General features: G+C 41.1%; 1 protein-coding gene across 1 annotated transcript in view; it reads left to right on the top strand.

The window, feature by feature from the left end:
* The window catches only part of ITGB6 (integrin subunit beta 6), a 67,157-nt gene that overhangs the window by 9,065 nt on the left and 36,901 nt on the right, over positions 1-21,191 (top strand). Inside the window, exons 3-5 of the mRNA XM_081871551.1 lie at positions 19,403-19,474; positions 19,954-20,030; positions 20,732-20,811. Of these exons, the coding sequence (XP_081727677.1) occupies positions 19,970-20,030; positions 20,732-20,811 (141 nt within the window). The 5' untranslated portion in view covers positions 19,403-19,474; positions 19,954-19,969. The remainder of the gene's footprint in view (positions 1-19,402; positions 19,475-19,953; positions 20,031-20,731; positions 20,812-21,191) is intronic.

Below are 21,191 nucleotides of genomic sequence, written 5' to 3'. Positions count from 1 at the left end.
CTCAAGAGAGAACTTAAAGATATGAGGAAATCCTGCACTTTGCAAACTGCCTTGTATTTGAGATAGCAATGAGATTGTGAGTGGAGGGTGTGAGTTCCATTCCACAGATAATGGGAAAGGAGGCTCCTTTGAAACTATTTGGCTTGGAAATAGAAATGTGCCTAACTTCAATGCTGCTGTATTTATTATTTTTGCTGCTCCAGTTTTTCAAACCATTTAATCTGAGGATTATAGAAGATAACTGCAAGCTAAACTATCTGGGCAGGCCAAATAAACTGATTACATATTAACTCTTTTGTCCTACAATCATCCTAGCAGACCGATATAGAAGCACTGGTTTCATCATATAATATGTGTATGGGACAGGAAAACAGTTATGTTTAGACATTGAGGATATTTTTTTTTTTAATACTTGGCATTTTCAGTTGGAGGGCTGTGCCCCAGTAGCTCCAGAGGACCAGCCCAAATTGCTGATGAACAAACATGAAGGCCAAAGGCTTTTAAGCCATTTTCACAGGAGAGATTTAAGCACCCTCTTACTTCTTCCATTAAAATAAATGGGCTTCAGTGGGCTTAACTTTGATTTTCTTCTGAGGGTATATTCCCACCAATAGTGAGTTGCTTGATAAGGGGGAGATATAAGTATGTGTTTAACTGTTCCATCCTGCCTGGATTTTGCCTTGTGATTGATCGTATATGTATCAGCCAGTCCTTTCTGTTTAATTATAGTATACCTACAACCCCACTGACATTTGTACAACCTAAATATCATGGCATACTATCATGACATGAATATAATCTCATACACACAGCATGAGTCATGAAGTGAAACTGCCAAAAGCTTTTTCCTGGAGACGCTTGAGCCCTTGTCAGATTTCAATTTCAATTAATGGCATCACATGCCAAGCAGTGCTTCATTTCTAAAATAAGAGGTGCCAGGAGGATCTCTAATGCCAGGAAACCATCCCTGAACCTGGAAAAGTTCTGAGTCCTAGGTATGTGGGTGTTGGCTGTGGTTAGTCATACATGAGAAATGGGATCAGCGTCACACTCTTCAATTTTATTTCTTCCCATATTCCAGAGCTAAGTTATAGCATTAAAAAGCCTCCCCAGATATACAGGATGCAGGTGTGCCTTTAGTTTATTGCTGGTTTTATTTTTTTAAAAGCTTTGTTTTTATTAATAACTTTATTGTTTTATTCTTTTTGCAAACCGCTTTGCTTTTTTGGTTTTTACAATCAAGCGGTATATAAATTTTATGAAAATAAATCAATAGCTGAAACAAAGCCTAAAATCAACTTGAGCAACCATTTTGTCTCAGAAACGCCACTAGAATCACACAAGTAGAATGTTTACTGTCATGCCTAGCCCCACTGTTTCAGAACAGCTCAAAAACTTTGCTTTGCCCTGGCATTCCGCTGTTCGCCTGGCATTCCCTATAATAAGCTGTGTGTGGTCACACCCATAGCTTAACATCTATGCAGAAGCATCTCTTTAATGCTTCATCATGTTACAGGCTTCACCTTGGGTCAGCTTGATCTAGACTGAGGCAACTGCACTTAGCAATGGCTTCTGATGACTAAAAAGAGAGAGAATAAATAGGGTTCAGGCTGATGTACCCACTGTCACCCACCTACCCCATCAAGACCGTGCAGAGCTTGTCTGAGGCCCATGGCATGAATATTGTTACAATAAAGTTATAAACTCAACAGCGTAAGTCCAGCAGGCCCCTGGCAAGGCCCCCTGCCCAGCTTAGCCTCTGAGGCCCGGAGCAAGTGTACCCTGCTGCCTCATGGGCCTGCACACCATGACTTTTGGCAACAAGTGCATTCCAGCCCAGCATTCACCACCATAACATAGGTTGTGCATGTTGGCCTCTATTTTTGCATTACCATCAAAGTACTCAAGTTGCTGGGCAAGCACAATCAGACCTTTTAAACTTGTTTCTTCTCTTCTTTTTCTGTTCTTAAACTGCTTTGCATTTCTTTGCTCGCCTTTGCTTCTTTGTTGCATTTCCCTGGTCATTCATTTTTTTGCTTTGTTTTCCCACTCCTCAGTAGCCTGGGGGGGGGGAGTGCAATTTAATATGAAGCATGTCCAAAACAGGGTTCTTAACGCTTGCCACAGGAAAGGATCAGAGGTAGAGCATCTGCTTTGCTTGCAGAAAATCCCAGGTTCAATCCCCGACATCTCCAGGTATGAATGGGAATGTTCCCTATTCGAAACTCAGGAGAGTCACTGCCAGACAATGTGGAAAATACTGGGACAGATGAACAAATTATCTGACTTTGTATAAGGCAGCTTCCTATATTCCTAAAGCTCCCTACCTCCCAAAAAGAATTCCTCTTTGCTACCTCGATCAGCTGCCATGGCTATTACAAATATGTTCACCCCTTTCCCCAGCCTCCCTGGGCCCTGAACTAAGAGGTACAAAGAGCACATGGCAGCCTTTTGAACACATAAATAACATTGTCAGATCTGGCCTGCATGCTGTTTTGAACAATAACTATGCCCCTACAGATGGCGTAAGGGAAGGTCCAATAGACACAGGGACCTGAGAGTGAATATTAATGTGTGTGAGCACATCTGTGAAAACAGAGATGAAGGAACCCCTAGCATTGCACTGCACTCAGAGAATGTTGATGGAGTAGCCTGGGGATAGTCATAGAATGCACATCTGCATAAACTGCCCAAGCATAACATCCAATATTCAAAGGTTCATAACTTTAGAAAACTTAACAGATGCTCACGCATTTTCCCACCTCAACGATGTATTTGTTTTTCTATGCAATAACTTTCTTCCAACTGTTTCCTGTGTTGGAGAACAGGGAACAGGGTGCAGAAGAGATCATTTGTCTTTAATACAAGAGGAAGGAACTGTTATGGCACTCCCTTCTTATGTCTAATATATCAGAAAAAAATATCCCCAAATTTCTAGACAGCATGATAAGTTTGGGATGTGGAATGCCAACCATGTAAAGTCAGAACATTTTACTGCTACAAAAAATGGAGTTCAAGTTGAATTTATTGCCCTATGTTACAATAGAGGGCACTCCTCCAAACACACTAATGTAGATCTTCTAGCAGTTGTGTCACCTTTTGTTATCTCTTTGGGAAACCCATCATATAAAATAAATGTATGTTGATATAGACAAGAGTTAGTAAAGTTTAACAGGCTGTCTGTTGTATTATAGCTTGGCTAGCATTATAGCCAGAGGTGGTGAACCTGCTGCCTCCCAGATATTGATGGACTCCAGTTCCCATCAGCCACAGGTGGCAGTAGGAGGGTTATAGTCCACCAACACCTGGTGAGCTTGAGGTTCCCCAACCTGCCTTAGAAAATAATTAAAGGCAGTACCAAACATGTCCAATGTTTGGAAATTACCTGTTAACTAGAAAACATATGGCAAGTTATTTATCCAGGATACCTATCAGATTTCATTGGTAGGTACTTGAATTATTTCCAGTCTGTCAAACTATATTTTGGCCAACCTACAAATGGCAGCTATACCTCAACTTCATCCCCGTTCCATTTAAATGAGCTATGCATGCATGAAAAAGTTGGGATATTAGAATTTTCCACAATTTTATATCGTTTCATATAGATGGAGCGATATATTGGAAGCTGTTTCTCCAGCAGACGCTGGGCAGGAAGTGGAAGCATATCCCAAGCAGTATTAGAACCCATATTAGATACATAGAATTCCATCCATCCACTGCCGCTGTGCTGGTTGGCTTGCCCAAGTATGAGTGGAAGGTATTTAGGCCCATGATATCGGTAGTGATGAGTTACATAGCTTCTTGTGTATAGCCAAGCAACCCTCTGTGCCTTAGCTGTTAACTGTTATTCAAGGATGCATTGAGCATATCCTATCGTCCTTCCCGTAACTCTTTAGAAGCAGCAAATAGTAACAACATCGCCTCTCCCCATACCCAATCTCTTCCTAGATCTTTTCCTTTCCACTTTTATTTGATATTTGGATTATCTTTCCCCCCCTTCTTGATACAACAGTCTCCCAGGCATATAGAACAAGGCTTATCAGTTTCACCTTAGACAGAAGATGTGAACTGATAAAGCATCACAGCAAGGTATCTTTCCTCTGGCCTGTTTCTTGCTCCATGGAGATTTGATATGGTATTTTATGAGATGAAGACAGGAACACAAAGGAGCAAAAATGCAGCTCATGTATACTCTGTGGGATTGTGTGGATAAAGCCTTAGAAAAATTATTGCATTGTAAGTGGTATGTACTAGTCACAATCCAATGCAGAGGTGTGAAATCCAGTGAAATCCATTCTCAGAACAGCTTTTGATCAAATGGAAGCATCTGCAGACATTAGAGAAGAGGAACTGGTTTTCCCTGATTTTCCCTGCAAACCTTTCCACACAGTTCTGGATGGTGCTCCAGCCCTCTGGAGCAGTTTTTAAGTGGCTGTTATTTTTATGCTATGTATAAAGTATATTGGTGCTTAAAACACACTTTAAAAAAACTCTTTGTGCAATACATTGTTATCTGAATGCACCAATACATACAGCAGCAGAAAGTGCGAAATAAGAGAAAATCTCACCCCCTTCTCTTAAGTTAACAGACACATCTGCTGGATCAAAAGCCATTCCACAAGCAGAACAGCAGTGGTGGGTTTCACCCAGAGTCAAGCAAACTTATATCAACGTATTCCAATACAATATGTATGTTAACCTAGTTTTTAAAACATTAGACCATGAAATTAGCACTTTTAGCTGCTTGACCTCAGGGACCTAAAAGGTGCCTCTTCAGCACAGATATTATAGTAAATCATTAGTCCACAAAAGAATATTCTGAAAAATAGCAATTGCGGAGGGTACTGAAAACATCATGACAGTCATTTATGTATTTATAAAATGGTCTCATGTCTGAACCTTTTCTATGCAAACAAAAGTACAAAAATCACATTTGTCTTCCATAGAAACTGACTCAGATGTCTAATATTCTTTCCTGAACATAAATAAAAGGAAAACTCATTATATTTTATCTATGTTGGCTATTCAGACATTTATTTCCTATTAATCAGGCTGAACATTAACTCTAGTTGACTGACTCTTTTTATAACAGACAGAATGTTGTTAAGTAGGAATGATTCAGCAGCTATGTTGACGTAGGAAATCAGTGTAAGAAGCAAGACAGCATAACCCAGACTGCCTTCTAGTGCTGACAGCATTCAAAATGCCTGCAACCTGGCAGTCCATGAATTTGGCACATGGTGCCAGATCACTGAAGTGCCTAAGTAATGAAATTTTGCTGATGTGTGTGTAGCAAAAGGGGGGGGGGACTTCCACAATAGGTATTTCCATTTTTACTTTGCAAAAGCAATGAGTATCTTGGCATCAACATCTTCAAAATTTGGGGGCAGTGTGAGCTGCTCTGTCAGGTCTTGCTAGTCGCACTATGGGAATTCAACAGAATTACTGGTATGTAATATATGACATCAGGTGTACTCATCAAGTGTACATTTTGCTGGGCATGGCTTGGTCAAAATGGCCTCCTGGTCCAAATGGAAAGGCCTGGTTGGACTTATTAGCAGGGGGAGCTCTCCACCCCTGCTTTATGGCTACTAGCAACCACAGCCAGCCACCCCGAGACATCCAGGTACGTCCTCTACCACTGCAGCACCACCCAAGAATTTCAGGTGTAATCTGGAGTAAAAGTTCAGGATCCTGGAAAATCAGCCAAATGAACAGACAACGGCATGTGCAATAGTGCCTGTTGCCCCACCCCTCTGTAAACGACACAGAAAAGATTGATTTCTTTCTTTGAGAGTGAAAAAGAAACAAACGTTAAAAACTATGAAATATCTTGATGCCTGGAAGTATGCTGCTTCCCAAAGAAAGAATATCAGCTGACAGAGGGCGGGTACTCAAGTGGTCTTCACATATGCACTGAACATGTTAATGCAACTTAAGGTTTTTAAAAATATCTTCAACATTCCCAGGAGCAGTGGCGTAGCGTGGGGGGTGCAGGGGGGGCCGGCCGCACCGGGCGCAACATCTGGGGTTAGGGCAAATCCACAGGTTAGGGGGCGCAAATCCACGGGTTAGGGGGCGCAAATCCACAGGTTAGGGGGCGCAAATTACTTGCCTTGCCCCGGGTGCTGACAACCCACGCTACGCCACTGCCCAGGAGTGACCAAACTGCAGTTGGGACCTGAGCAGTTCCAGTGCAGCTTTGCAGCCTTTTCTCCCTGTCATCTCCTAGGGAATCATGGTCAAGTTGGTAGGAAATGAGAAACTGGATTATCCAGGTAGAAGTGACAGAGTTGGCTGAGTCCAATGAGGAGTATGGTTGTGGCAGTGAAGTGGCATAAGCCACAATGAGAATGCTGTGAGGTAGAAAAGGAAGCAATGGGAGCCAGAAAGCACCTGGGGTTTTATCAGATTCTATATATTTTAGATTATAAATGCAAACAAATGAGTTGCATGCAATTAAATTGTACAGTGGTACCTCAGGTTAAGTACTTAATTCATTCCGGAGGTCCGTTCTTAACCTGAAACTGTTCTTAACCTGAAGCACCACTTTAGCTAATGGGGCCTCCCGCTGCTGCTGCTGCTGCTGCTGCTGCTGCCGTGCCGCTGAAGCCCGATTTCTGTTCTTATCCTGAAGCAAAGTTCTTAACCTGAAGCACTATTTCTGGGTTAGCGGAGTGTGTAACCTGAAGCGTATGTAACCTGAAGCGTATGTAACCCGAGGTACCACTGTATGAGTCTAGGACAGCAACAACATCCCAAACCATTGCATCATATTTGTGAAATGTTAAACCAAAAGTTATGATTGACTCAACTGGCTGCCTTTATTCTATGTCTTATCTTAAAAACAACAGTGTGCTGGTTTTGTATTGATTTTGTATCGTATCAGCTAATCATTAACCAGAAGTGCCTTAAATACTTTCAACAATTGAACAATAATTGTTGAAAACAATTTCAATATTTGTTGAAAACAATCAAGTTGAAAAAGGACCATATTTTTACCATAGCTTTTCACTTGTTATTTTTTTCTATTGATACCTCTTCTGTTTAAAACTTGTTCCATGTAATAATAATAATAATAATAATAATAATAATAATAATAATAATTTATTATTCATACCCCACCCATCTGGCAGGGCTTCCCCAGCCACTCTGGGCGGCTTCCAACAAAATATTAAAATACTGTAATACATCAAACATTAAAGGCTCCCCTAAACAGGGCTTCAGATGTCTTCTAAAAGTCTGGTAGGTGTTGTTCTTTTTGACATCTGGTGGGAGGGCATTCCACAGGGAGGGCGCCACTACCGAGAAGGCCCTCTGCCTGGTTCCCTGTAACTTGGCTTCTCGCAGTGAGGGAACCGCCAGAAGGCCCTCGGCACTGGACCTCAGTGTCTGGGTAGAATGATGGGGGTGGAGACACTCCTTCAGATATACTGGACCGAGGTTATTATAAAATCCAAAGTCATTATCCTTATTTGTGTGTATAAATTAGCAGTCTTAGTGATCATTATAAAGGCGTATATCTTGAGACAGAAGCCTGGCCACAAAAATGCAACCATGTACTGTAAGTCAGTCAAGACTTCAAGTTCTTTATTCAGATTGTTATCATTTTGGTGATTAAGCCTATTATTGCTTTAAAAACAAATGAACACCAAAAACAGAATTATCTTCAGACTTGCAGAAAGTTCCAATGATAAAATTCCTGATCTCTTTTACATAGAAAACAGGTGGATAAAGGCTTTAGCTTTTTGTGCCTTGCTGAGTCAGAAACCTAGGAAAGAATTAATCGGTCAAAGGTTTTTGTTCTTGAAGAAACTGCAGCTGTTGTGGGGTGTAACTGTTCACCCACATAGTGGTTTGGGCTGAATTGCTTTCCATTGACTGAACTGGAAGTGCACTAGACCAGAACATCGGGGGCCAGAAATGATCAAACTAGACTATTTCACTCTTATGGCACTGACCCATCCTTTGAGCTCCTCTCTCCTTCCATTCCCACCCACCAGCCTCTACCCCATGCCATGCTTTGCATGTCTCCACTTTATCCCTTATGAATTCTGCAAAGTCAATTTGTACAATGTTGGTGTCACAGAGGAATTCACTTAAAAAGCTTCTCTGTGCCAGGGATGATAGGCAGCATTCCATACGGCATCTACCCAGGCCAGATCAGGAGGGTGGGGGCGGTAAAAGAGGGGCACATGCTGCAGGCAGGAGATCCTCCAAGTCTCCCTATTTTCCAGGGACAGTCATGGATTTACAGAAGCCATCCCAGTTTCTAATTTGATCCTGGAGTGTTTTCCTTAGGACGTCCCTATTTTCATTGGAGAAATACTGGAGGGTATGGTGGCAGCAAGTGAGGGGTGGCAGCAGACAGCAAACTACCTCCTCCCTTTTTCATACCTGTAGCAATGCAGAAGTGAGTCCTTTTGAAATGGGCTTCTTTAGAGGGTTTGTACTCTGCTCAGGGGTTGGGGAGGAAAGGAACAGCTAGCTAGGACAGGAAGGTGCGCAGGGAGGAGCAGAGTTGCCAAAGAAAGCAGCAGCAGGAAAAAAAATCAGCCAGCAAGGTGACACAGGTATTTATGGAAATCCCCAACTTGTGATTCCCAGCAACTAGTATACTGATGCATACTGCCGTCAACAGTGGAGATAGAATACAGTGGTCACTGAAGGTCTTAAACTCCCTGAATTTATCCAATTCTCTTTTGAAAGCCACATGGAAGCTTTTCCAGAGGCTTCCACTGGGCACCCTGAACATGCAAACAATACACTTATTATAGCCACTTTCCTGCTACCACACTGGATACTTCCGCTCTGTTTACAGGTAGGTAGCCGTGTTGGTCTACCATAGTCGAAACAAAATGAACAAATTCCTTCTAGTAGCAGCTTAGAGACCAACTAAGTTTGTTATTGGTATGAGCTTTCGTGTGCATGTATCTGAAGAAGTGTGCATGCACACGAAAGCTCATAACAATAAGAAACTTAGTTGGTCTCTAAGCTGCTACTAGAAGGAATTTGTTTATTTTGTTCTGCTCTGTGTTTGTGTACTTGCTGCAGCTCTCGTTTTTGGGAGCAGTGAACTACTACACTGTCAGCTACTTTCCAGTAGCTGACCAGTATTTCCCATCAAGTCTTATATCACTTCCTTCGGCCTCAGAGAGAAATAATCAGTTGTGCACTTTTTCTTATAACAACCAGCTTTCAACTTTTTTTTAGTGCAGCTAATTCTCAACAATTGAGAAAAGACAGCAGCCAAAAAGGGAGCAGCCAAATAGCATTATTTTAAGTACCAAACAATGCAAAACACAACGTTGTTACATTCTGGTATGGCAAAGGCCCTTTTTGTCAAGCCATTAATTTGTACTTGATCTTTGGACAAGCAGGGGAAGGCAGCTATTAAGGCAAGAATGATTTCAGCTACCTAAGGAATTTTTTAAAAGACAACAATAAACGAAACCTAGGAAATCCCCTGGCTAGACCTACCAGCTTTAGGAATGTTCGTCACATTGCCTGGAGCACACAAAGTAGCACGAAGAACATGCCAGACAAAGATAATATTGTCTGTGCTTTCCATTGCATTAAGAGATGTGTCATAAACACCCAGGTGACCTACCTAGCCATGTGCTTGAGCATATTTGTCCAAAGAGCAAACCAAAGAACTTTAAAAACAGCAACATTTTGCTTCATACAAGAGGAAAAGATATTGAGTTAATATGCTGTTGTTTATAACTGGAAGCTTTACAAAGCAAAGAAACCAGCACCTGTAGTGGTGGAGTAGCTGAAAATGAAATAAGAGGTTGAAAATAAAAGATCCGTCATAGTTTCTTCATGATAGACAACCCCAGCATGTAATGTAATGCTTTGCTGTGGTCCTGATTATATATATATATATACATATATATGAGAGAGAGAATAAATAACTTCACTGACAGCACATCAAGGACTTTCCTTTTAAAACTGGGACTTGCAAAAACAGGGGATCAGTCTTGGTGAGTTATAGTATTATTGTCACCCTACATGAATGTGGTTACCAGTGCTGATTCCTGATCATTGGTACCGGTTTGGACATCACCCTTGAAGAAAAGAGTTCTTTTCAGATGCTGTAGGGATGTGCTACAGGACACAATAGCCATCGTTTGGCACTGTGGGGACAACAAGACCCAAAGGGAATTGGTCCTCTTCCTACCTCCCTTCACATATTGTGATCCAAGAGTCAGCAGAAGCCTGGGGCTTCCTCCCTCTCCTCCCCACATATGACCTCTTCACACACACCCAAAATTTGGCCCTGAGTGGGTCAGGAACCCCCCCCCCTCCCGGGACAATGCATGGTGGTTTAGGGGGGTTGTAATATACAGTTACTGATTGCCATGATTGCCATGACAGCACAAAGGGGAGGAGAAAGAGGATCCCATTGAGGGGTGTAGCTGGGACAGGGACACACTGAGGCAAGGTGGGGATGGGGAAGGAGAGGTTGGTGTAGGAAGTACTCGTGATATGTTAATGTGTGTGTGTACAGAAATTCAGCACTCATGCTATCTATCTAACCAAATAATCAAGGCTCAAGAACTAATTTCTCCCTTCACCCCATTATTTTAGTCACTGTGCAAACCTAAAGAGTCTATCCTGACATTTACACATTGTATAATGAAGATAATATATTATTTCTTAAACCCTTTCCAATTTTTAGGATTCTTTCACTAACAAAAAATAAAAAATGAAAGCCCGCAGGAGAGAGTTTATTTGTACCCTTCTTTCTTTTAGAATTGGATTCACCATTCCTGTCTCCATTACTTCCTTTAGCAATGCTTGAAAAGCCATTCCAAGGTCGTGAAGTCTTAGTCAAGCATAATGTATAAAAGGTGCTTGAACATCACAAGATTGTGTAAGTCATGTCTGTAAAATCCAAAGTTTGAATTTCTAAAACTTCAAAGGCCACAGTGTAATATTTTTGCCTGCCAAATAGTTATGTTACCAGGAGATGGCAGCACTTTATATAAACACAACCTGTATATCAAGCTGTTTTCTAAAACAGCTAAGAAGGACTCTTCTCTGCCGTTCATCCAGCAGTGCTTCAGTGTCCCAGGTGTCCAGGATGGAGCAGTGTGTTGGGTGGCCAAAAGAAACAGTGCATCAGATCACTGGAAAAGACGACAGCAACTATAATTATAAGGGCAAACTCCCCAAGCTCTACACCAGGAGTGAGGAACTTTTTACTTAATCTAGCCTTGCTGGCCACCTGTCAATCACCTGGCATCACAATGACATCAGCAGAAAAGGGGGGGAAACAATGACATCAGCAGATAGGGCACTTTGATGTTCCAAAATTAACTGATGTGCTGTGGAGCCAAAGCCTGGTTTTTGCAGGCATCATTTGCATGAGCAGTTTAACCATGGAGAACTCACTAGCACAGCTGATCTAGTAGACTTTTGTTCTACTCTCCATCAGCACTTTAAGACTCCTGATTGTGCACCTCTCCCTGCTCCCCACATATGACCATCAGGTGTGGGGTGGGCATACATGGCTTGACAGAAATGGCCTTGTGGGCCAAATTTGGCCTGGAAGCCTGAGATTCACCACCCGTACCCTAAACTGCTGCTAAATATGAGTCTTTCTGCCACTTGGAGAAGTTGTACTGTCGGCAATCCTTTTCTTTAACAGTAAGCCCATGCATGGCAATTTAATCTCCTCATTTTCCCATGAAACAATTCTTGTACAAAAACCTGCCATTTACCACAATAGAGTAAATCCTTTAAAAATCTATCATTTATGTGGTAGGTACTGAGATTTCTGTATGATGACTGTTTCACACATGCAAATATATGTGAAATATAATTTTTATTTTATTAGAGTTGAAAGGCAGGATATAAATATTTTAAAATACATGATTCAGTTGCTTAAGTTCTTTACTAGCTTGAAATTCATATACTGTAATTCTTAGGTGTATGCACACATTAAGAAATAATAATAATACAATAGAAACAAACACTGGAACACAGTATTCTCACAGGCAGGAGAGTCATTTTCCTCTCTACCCTTTATGAGTGAGTCCCATGCCTTTCATATGTGGGCACAAATGGCCCCTGAAGGGTTAGGTGGAACTAACAGCACCCACAGGTCAGTGAAGTAGTCCTTGGGACTGCACATGACAAGCACATGTCTGCCTGTGGTTTAGTGAGTCTACACTTTGCACTGGCAGGTTTGCTATACGCTGATAACATTCAATAATTCCTCCCCTCTTTGTCTTTACCAAGCCTTGTAATCTCCTGTCCAGTGATCTAGCTACCCACAACTCATGCACTAATATGTGCTACTTGATTAAATCTGAATCCAACCAAAAGTGCTGGTGGCTTTCAGCTCTTGTCATGCTTAAGGAGTATTGCTGAATGGAATTGTATTACCTTTAAGCCCCAAGATGAACCTTAAGGAGCCACTTCCTAGTCCTGAAATCCTGTGAATTACATTGCCACTCTAGGGAGGCTTACTCAATAGGACTTATTTCTGAGTAAGCATGTATCTTATTACACTGCACATCATATGATACATACATTCAAACAGTCATTATTTTCTCATCCCTGACCCTGGTCACCCACTGCCCTGTTTCTCCTTATTTGTGCAATTGAAGAATGTCATATTCACATTTTAGGGCAAGTTGTCAGGAGTTGACATTATCCTAGGTATAAGCTCCCTCCCATCTAGAGAACCCAACTGGGATCTGGGAAGAGAATAACTGGCAGGTAATGGATGCCTCTCGCCTCCCTTGATGTATTTATTTATTTATCTAGCTCCCTTCCTCCCAAAGGAGCTCAAGATGATATACAACATAGTTCATTAACAAACATCAACAACACTTCCATGCTGACCCACAAACACCCACCTACAGTTCTTTGCTCTCCTATGGTTGCTCCTCTTTATTGTTAAGGGTGCATAGTAGTGTGTACGGGGTAAAGGGAAGTAAATTGGTACAGGCTTCTGATTTGGATTGGGGCACTATGACTTCCTTTTCTTCAGAACTGATGTGGACAGATTAAGCATGCATATAACATAAAATGTAAGTAGTGCACAGCCTGTCATTCCACACACCGTAGCTTCTGAGGAATATTTTTGAACTGTTGATAACCTGCTGCAGAACAGTTACCGGTATACACACACACACACACACACACACACACACACACACACACACAAAACACCCTAATATATTATTTCTCTAAGCAAAATAGCAAATACCCTTCTGACTTTTAAATCAGTAGAAGACAAGCTGGCATTTCCTGCCAAGGTCGTGGGTTTGATCGCCATTCAGGCCACCTGCATATTCCTGCATTGCAGAGGGTTCAACTTCAACTACAGAAACCTCTGGGTCCAACTCTATGATTCCATGATTTTGAAGCCATTGTACTGTGACTCATAAATGTAAACTAAAAACGCTCTTCAGTTTGCTTACTTTCTTGCTCCCCCCCCACCCCCTGCTTCTTTCCCCGTATGATTACTCGGCTTGTGTTTACCGAGGGTGAGGACGTGATTTTTCAATCTGAATATGGCATGTCACTGCACCTCACTACAAGCAGCCTAGGGAACCATTTGAGAGATGTTGTGAGTCATATTTCCTCCAATAGTCATCTTTAGGACTTGTGAAGTAAACTCCCTTGCATATAAAGCTATTAACTCTTGAAATCAAAACTATGTTGGTAACTGAACGGGGGCAGAGTTCAGAGGGAGCTGCAACTGGGGTCAACCTTAAGGGTAGGTGAATCCGTCAATGTGAGTTTCTCGTTTTTCCAGTCTTCCACATTTCCACATCAGTTTGTGATTTTATTTTTAGTCCTTATGGAAATTCAGCAACATTTTTGTTCACCATTTCAACATATAGGCACATTTTATCTTATTTTGGTACCCATTAGTTGGCTGGGAACCTGCACTTCAAAATTCAGAGAGATGCCAGTTTTGAAGGATGTATGTATTTCAGTTCTCTTATTGTTTTGGAATGTGCAAACTAGTTAAGTTTGCCTTTCACTTGTAAATGAATCAGATTTCTCTCTTCTCCCGAGTCAGCACCCAGTTGTCTGTGGTGGGTCTGTATTATAGCCAGCCTAAGACTCTTTGCTGCCTGAGGAGGAGTAAATAGCACTCCATCCCCTCCAGTCAAGGCACAGAGCACCAGAGCCTAACCAAGTCTGAACCAGTAAATTCCACATGCATCACTCCATCACCCTGGCAGCACAAAGACAACAATAATATATTAAATAACTAACTATCTTCTGCCCTTTCATGACATCCAGCTCAGGGCTGCCTTAGGTAGGCTTAGCTCTGTGCCACAACAGAAAAGTTGCCTCTACACATAATATATTCAGCTATTCAAAAATTAGCCACTTATTTACCTTCCTGGCCTGAAAGCTTTGCTGTTGTTTTTTAACAGACCATTTCTTTCTTTCTTTCTTTCTTTCTTTCTTTCTTTCTTTCTTTCTTTCTTTCTTTCCTGGTCAGATGTCAATCCCATTTGCATGTCTGGCTATTTTCTTTCACCAGTGAAGAGCGATGTGAAATTTGTCCCCCTTTCTGCTCCATTTCTTCTCTTCTATACTCCCTGCCACTTCATCTCAGGGAATCAAAAGAACCCATAGTATTCGCAGCAGTGGAACGTATTTATTTCTTCGTTTGATTATTTTTGAACTGTCCCTTCACCGAAAACATTCACAGGGCACTTAATTTTTTTTAAAAGCAAGAAAGTAATTGTAAAGATATAGCCCACATTTAAGAAAAACATTGAAGCAATTCTCATAAATTACACAAATGGCATAATTAAAAACACGGTGGCCAAGTAGATGCCTGAGGAAAAACCACAAGCATGACCCTGAGTACAAGAGCACTCTCCCCTCCTGTGGTTTCCAGCAAATGGTATTCAGAAACATTACTGCCTCCAACTGTGGAGGCAGAGCATAGCCATCATGACTAGTAGCCTTCAAAAGCTCTTTCCACCATGAATTTGTCTAATCCTCCTTTAACTCCATCTAGGTATATGGCCACCTCTGTTTCCTGTGAGTACAAATTCCATTGTTAAACAATGTGCTTCACGATGGAGAACTTTCCTTTATCTGTCTGGAATCTTCTGATATTCCGCTTCATTGGATGCCCATGAGTTCTAGTGTTGGGAGGGAGGGGGTTTCTCTATCCACGTTCTCCATGCCATGAATAATTTTAATTGCAAATTGGTTTGTTTGTTTTTTATGGTAAAGTGCATTGCGAGTCATTAGTTGGGTATAAATATAGCCAGTGATGAAAGCATGAGTGAGTGAATGAATGCTTAGCAGGAATACCATAGAAAGGAAATGGCTTGCAGTGAAAGGGGTTTTCCTCCCAAATGATCCACTGAGTGTCCTGACTTCACCATGACTCCTACTCATGCCTAATCAGATAAATTCAGGCTCTTAATGCAGGGAACAGTAGTTATCATCTGAAGGGCATAGCTCTCACCATTCAGGTAACAGGTGAGTCAAGGCCTCTAGCCTGGGAAAGGGTCATAAATAGCATTGTAATAAAGCAGCTGACTGGAGCTTAATGTTGGGCGGGGGTGAGCTAAAATAGCAGGGATATTGTTTCAGATGTCAATTGGGGATGAGACAAAAGTTTTCAGGAAGTTGTGCTTCAGCAAAATCTAAAATCCTGCTCTTTGATTCATTCAGGGATATATTTAAAGTGTGTGAGAGTGAAAGAGAGCACATTTTTCTTTCATATAGTCAGTGCTTTTTTTCTTAAAAAAAATGTTTAGGGGTACCCTCATTTTCTTACTCATATTGAAATCCTGCCCCTCAATGAGGCCAAACTTAAATTCACAAAATGTTTAGGGGTGTGCGTACCCCCAGGGGAAAAGCACTGCATATAGTTGGCTGGGACTTGTGCCTTTGATGTGCTTAGCACACCAAACAGGCCCCAAAATCCCCATAATGTGAGGAATATGCTAGTCTGCCACACACAAAAATATCTTGTGTGACCCAATAGTACTGCTCCCACAGAGGGTGCCTTGCCCTTTCCTCACCAGTGTATCTGCACGATGTACTGCTCAGGCCTTGCTCATCTGTTTGAGGGTAATTACATCTCTCTGCCAAGTATGAGGGGAGCATACGTAGCTCTTCTGAGGCATTACCTCACCTCAAAAGAGACCGTCTGCTGTGCATCTTCTAATTAACAGGGACAACCAGAATACCGACATGCAGAAACAGAAAAGGGTAGTCTCCTTTGAGGCAGGGCTGGCTCAACCATTAGACACAATGTTGTGCTTGCCTCAGGCAGCAGATGCTGTGGGGAGGGGCAGTGGCAAGGTGTTGGAGGACACAGCTGTGTGTGCCCCACAACTTGCCTTTCATACCCCTAAACTAGCCTGCCGTCCTCAGTTGCAGCAGAAGACACTGGCAGTGTATTAAAGTAAGATTTAAATGCTAGCTTCTGAACACAGTATGTAGGAGTGTCATCCTGTCCTTTGCCTCAGGCAGCAAAATGTCCTGGGCCAAGGAGGCGCTCTAAATGTGAATGTTTTCAGCTGTAAGAGTAAAGTGTGCCCTAGGTTTCCCATTTCTATTTCAGAAAATAGTGCCCCTCAGTTATCAGGAAAGTGGGGATTTTTTTTTTATTTATTAAAAAAATTGTATACCACTATTTCACAGAAAAATATAAAAGCGGTTTACAATATTGCATAAAATCATACCGTAAAAACCACATGAAAAAATGAAATCAGAATTGAAATCAAACATCAGTTAAGTATTGTGGAAAGATGTGTTCTTAATTCCTGCATAGACTTGGCAGAATAAAAATGTTTTCATAATAATATTAATAATAACAATTTATTATTTATACATCGCCCATCTGGCTGGGTTTCCCCAGCCACTCTGGTTGCCTCCCAACAGAATATAAAAAACATGATAAAACATCAAACATTAATGCAGGTGTTTAGAGGTTGAAATAGAAGGCGCTTGCTGAATCTCTCTTAGCAGAGTATTCCACAATACTGGGCCAATAACACTAAAGGCTTAGTTTCTTGTTGTCAAATGAGCCTCTCAAACAGGGGCAACCCTGTGATAACCCATGAATGACATGGAAAATTCAGAGATTTTAAATGCATAGTGACTGCTGCGGTCAAATGAACAGAAGGTCTAAACTATAAATGCAGAGAACCCTCCATTTGGTTGGTTATAACTTTATCCAAAGCAGAAAAGAGTAGATGCTCTGGCACAGCTCTAGCAACAGACACACAACACATGCTGTGTGGTTTATTGGAAAGCTTTTTTTAAAGCGTGAAAAATTGGAGATGGTAAGACGCTCCTTTGCTAGGAACTGCCACTCCTCTCTGTGGGTTGGATTACAAGATTGATTGAAACTATTTTGCAAACAGTATGCCACATATATTCAGCAATGATGCAAATGTTGCCCCCAAGTGATACTTTCAATTAATACGTTACATGGAATGTCAGGAGGGATAAAGTTTTATCAGTTGTGGAAAACTAAATGGAGATTTCCTGATAAATAATAGTTTTCCTAACAACGTGAAACTTGACATTTCTTGCTGCTTCCCTAAGTCAGAAGGGCATGGTACTAGGAGAAGCAGTACGTGAGAGTGGAGCAGGGGACATCAGTGAGCTTCTTGTATAAGCAGTACAGCAAAACTGAACTCAAAAGATCATTTCAAATCCATCCTTATATGCACAAAATATTTTGTCCAGGCCAAAATTGTGCAGTCAATTTCCAGATAAAAATCCATCAATCGACCACATGATCTTGGCCTATGCATGTAGGATGCCATGCATATAGGTCTCTTCAGAGATCTATGGACAGCAGAGATAAGTCTAGTGCACCTGCTCCATGCACAGAGCCAAATTAGGCCTTCCCAGTAGTGCATAATCCAGCCCTTTCATGTCTTAATCTGCATAAATTGAATCCACTGAGAGATGACTAAATTGGTATCTACTTATTCACTCTTACATTTGACCAAAGGTCTGTAAATGGTTCACATGGAAGGTCCTTTCACAGGTCAAGTAAAAGGTATGATTCCTCTCTTTCTCAGGGACACTGACAGAGGGCTACACTTATACCAGGCCCCAGACACTTAGCTTTCATTTAAATAAATAAAGAAAGTCAGTTGAACATTTCTAACAAAAGTTAGAAAGCAACTTGTGGAGGCAATTCTAAAGCTTCAGCATGTGGCAGGCAGCATCATAGCTAAGGAAACTTAATCACTGTTTTTAATCAATCAGAGGAAGAAATGCTGACTGTTCTGACACTGGACAGACTGGATTATGTTAGTTTAAGTACTTTCTTTCATGTCCACATTGTTTCATTCATTCCCAAAGTATGCTTTCTTTACAGAATAAAACCGGTGGGTGGGGGCACATGTCATTATGATACATGTTGGCTAGGTGGGCTGCCCCAACTACCTGTCAGAATCCATGCAAAACATTCTTTGAAGCAGCATCCCCTATCCTTTAAACATTGCTTGAGCAATGTTAAAAGGAGCGGTTGCTGCTTCAAAGAGCACTTTTGCAAAGAGCTTTAAGACAGCTCCCATGTTCCCATCTGGGCCTTCTCAATGCTTGAAAAACCTTTAAAGGGGAGGCTGTTTCAAAGAGTGATTTGCAAAGGGCTTTAATACAGCATCCCTCCTCTGTCTGTGATTCAAAAGGTCTGAGATTTCCACAACATCAATAGTAAAACATTTTTAAAAGCAATTTGTGAACAGCTAATACATTCTATGAACAGTGATCTCAGTGACTCAGGAACAGTGTCTTTCAGCCATCAAATGCCTGGGTTTTTAAACTATGCATGAAAGTCAATAATGAGAGGCAGCTGCACCTCACTAGGGAAGGCATTCCACAAACAGGGAACAGCCATTGAAAAGGCCCTGTCATGAGCCAATACCTACCATGCAGCCTCACCACCACCAAGGTGTCACCTGCCGATCAAAGGGTGTGAGATAGTTGATACTGGTGAGCATTCACACAAAATGGCACAAGAGTTGATTTCCCATGCTGCTTGTGTAAATATGTAAATCTCATAAATGTGTGAAAGAAGTCTTTCCCAGCCAAAAAAGGTCTGTCTCAGCCATGCAGAGAGAAACCTCCACACACACACAAAATCCCACTGAGGTAAAATAGCTCCTATGCTGCTCGATGTCCCTGACATCAAGGGCCTTAGCCAGCCAACATTTTAGTAAGCTTAGTGATTATATTTCAAAATGTATTCCAGCAAGCTGACATTCAGATGTGTCTCATAACAGTTTTTACTTTTTAGCCACACACATTTGCTTTTGCTCTTTTTATCCTTCTAATGCAAAGTTCAACATTCTCTGCAAATTTAATCACAACTTCCAACATTGCTGGTTAGGATTACACAGTGGTGACATATACTTTTTTCCCTTTTCAGAACTGGTTTTACAAGGTTCATATCCAACAAGGAAGTTGAGGAAAAAATGGGATTTATACACCTCCACTCCAGGTATTTTACCTAAATAATTCTACCATTCAGTTAACATAGGGAACATCTTTGAAAAACGATATTGGGCCTGTATATCAACTCTAAATGCACTATATTCCAACATTCATGGGTTCCGAATGAGCTCTGTAAGGCTAAGTCTGTGGATTAAAAACAGCAACCAGGAACTCAGGACTGTACCTGTATGAATTCCCCCACCTTCTTCTGACTATATACCTGTCTTCCTTATAAGGGAAACAAGGAAGTAAGATAAAGAATTCCATAACCATGCTGATAGCCCTTAGGCACAGCTTGCAGTTCACCTATCCAGGTGCACACTGTATTGTTGCCTTTTTTATGTTAATGTAGTGTTCTGGTAACTGAGAATATTTCTTCTAAAACCTGCCTGGACTGAAGTTCTCAATCGTCAAGTTCTCATAAAGTTTCTGCACTGGGCTCATTACGCTGGACATAATTAATTTTGATATGTTTTTTATGTGCAGCCAGATCTGAAAGCGAATGGGGATTGAATTGCTTTGCCTTTTTTTCCTATTCCTGCAAAGAATTAACTATGTACAAGGTAAGGCTCACAGGTGATGTATTAACTTTTGGGAAAATGTCCTATCCTGCTCTTTTAAAAACTTTTTTTAAACGAGTATATTAGTCCTGTTATGCATGCAGCTGTATCTTTCCACTTGACTATCGTGTAGCTGTTTTGAACTGAGTTTCGTTCCTGTTACCGAGGCTATGTATAGAATGTAATCCTAAGGACTGCTTAATTTTACAATTGAATAGTGTAAGAATTTACACTACATCTGTGATTCTGTTCTGTTTTATAGAACCTAATACATTTTTAACTTACAGCACAAATAAATTTCCAGAAAAGTAGCAGCAGTAGAAAATGTCTGGTGCACAAAGAACTGATGATCCAGCTGAATCAGAAATGATAGAGATCAAGTACATGGAACACAATGACTGATTCATACAAATTTTTTTTTTTTTTACAAATCTTTCTTTTTGCCAGTTGTCACCTTGGGAAAAGCTGGATATTCATTTCAGTCAAGACTATGCTTCAGCGTAATTTTGTTTCATAATGACTTCAATTTCAGGGCACTTTTTGGTCACCGTTTTGAATATCGACAGACATTCAGTTCAAAGGGTGGAAAGGGTACACTGGCAGGCTGTGTTTGGTCAAGTTGGAACAATACCCAGAACATTTTGTTATCTGCAATAATTATGCTGTGTTCTGATCTATTATATTTCCTTGATTTTTATATGCAGGGAATTGTAATCCAGGGAGTGCAGTGAATTGTAAAGAGTGTTTGCTTTCTGGACCGCATTGTGGATGGTGCTTTCAAGAGGTAAAGTGAATTATCTGAAATATTTTAAAGTAACACCAGTACTTGAAGTTGTTATGAAAAGAGTCTGTCCAACTCGCCGCTCTGATTCTAATCCTGCCCTGAGGGAAGAAATTCAGAAGCTGAATCAAAAGATTTATTTCAGAACCTAAGGGCTTGAGCACACCCAGTAAAATATTTGACTTCTTTTTAAGTAGCTGGTCCCCAGCCCTAAACCCTAATCTACCGCACAAACTAGGTTGTTTACATTCCTCTCCATTTCAAAAATACTGTAGTCTGATGTGTGGCATGGAGAGCTGCTGCTTGAGAAACACAAATCCAAAGCATTTATTAGATTTCTAGCAAAAAGAGGCCTTGCGTATTAATAGCATAGAAAAGTATTT

The sequence above is a fragment of the Podarcis erhardii genome (assembly GCF_964252035.2).
Source record: "Podarcis erhardii genome assembly, chromosome: 1".
In the NCBI taxonomy this organism is placed as follows: Eukaryota; Metazoa; Chordata; class Lepidosauria; order Squamata; family Lacertidae; genus Podarcis; species Podarcis erhardii.
Note: the sequence above shows the minus strand (reverse complement) of the source record. Positions and strands in the feature narration are given on the sequence as shown.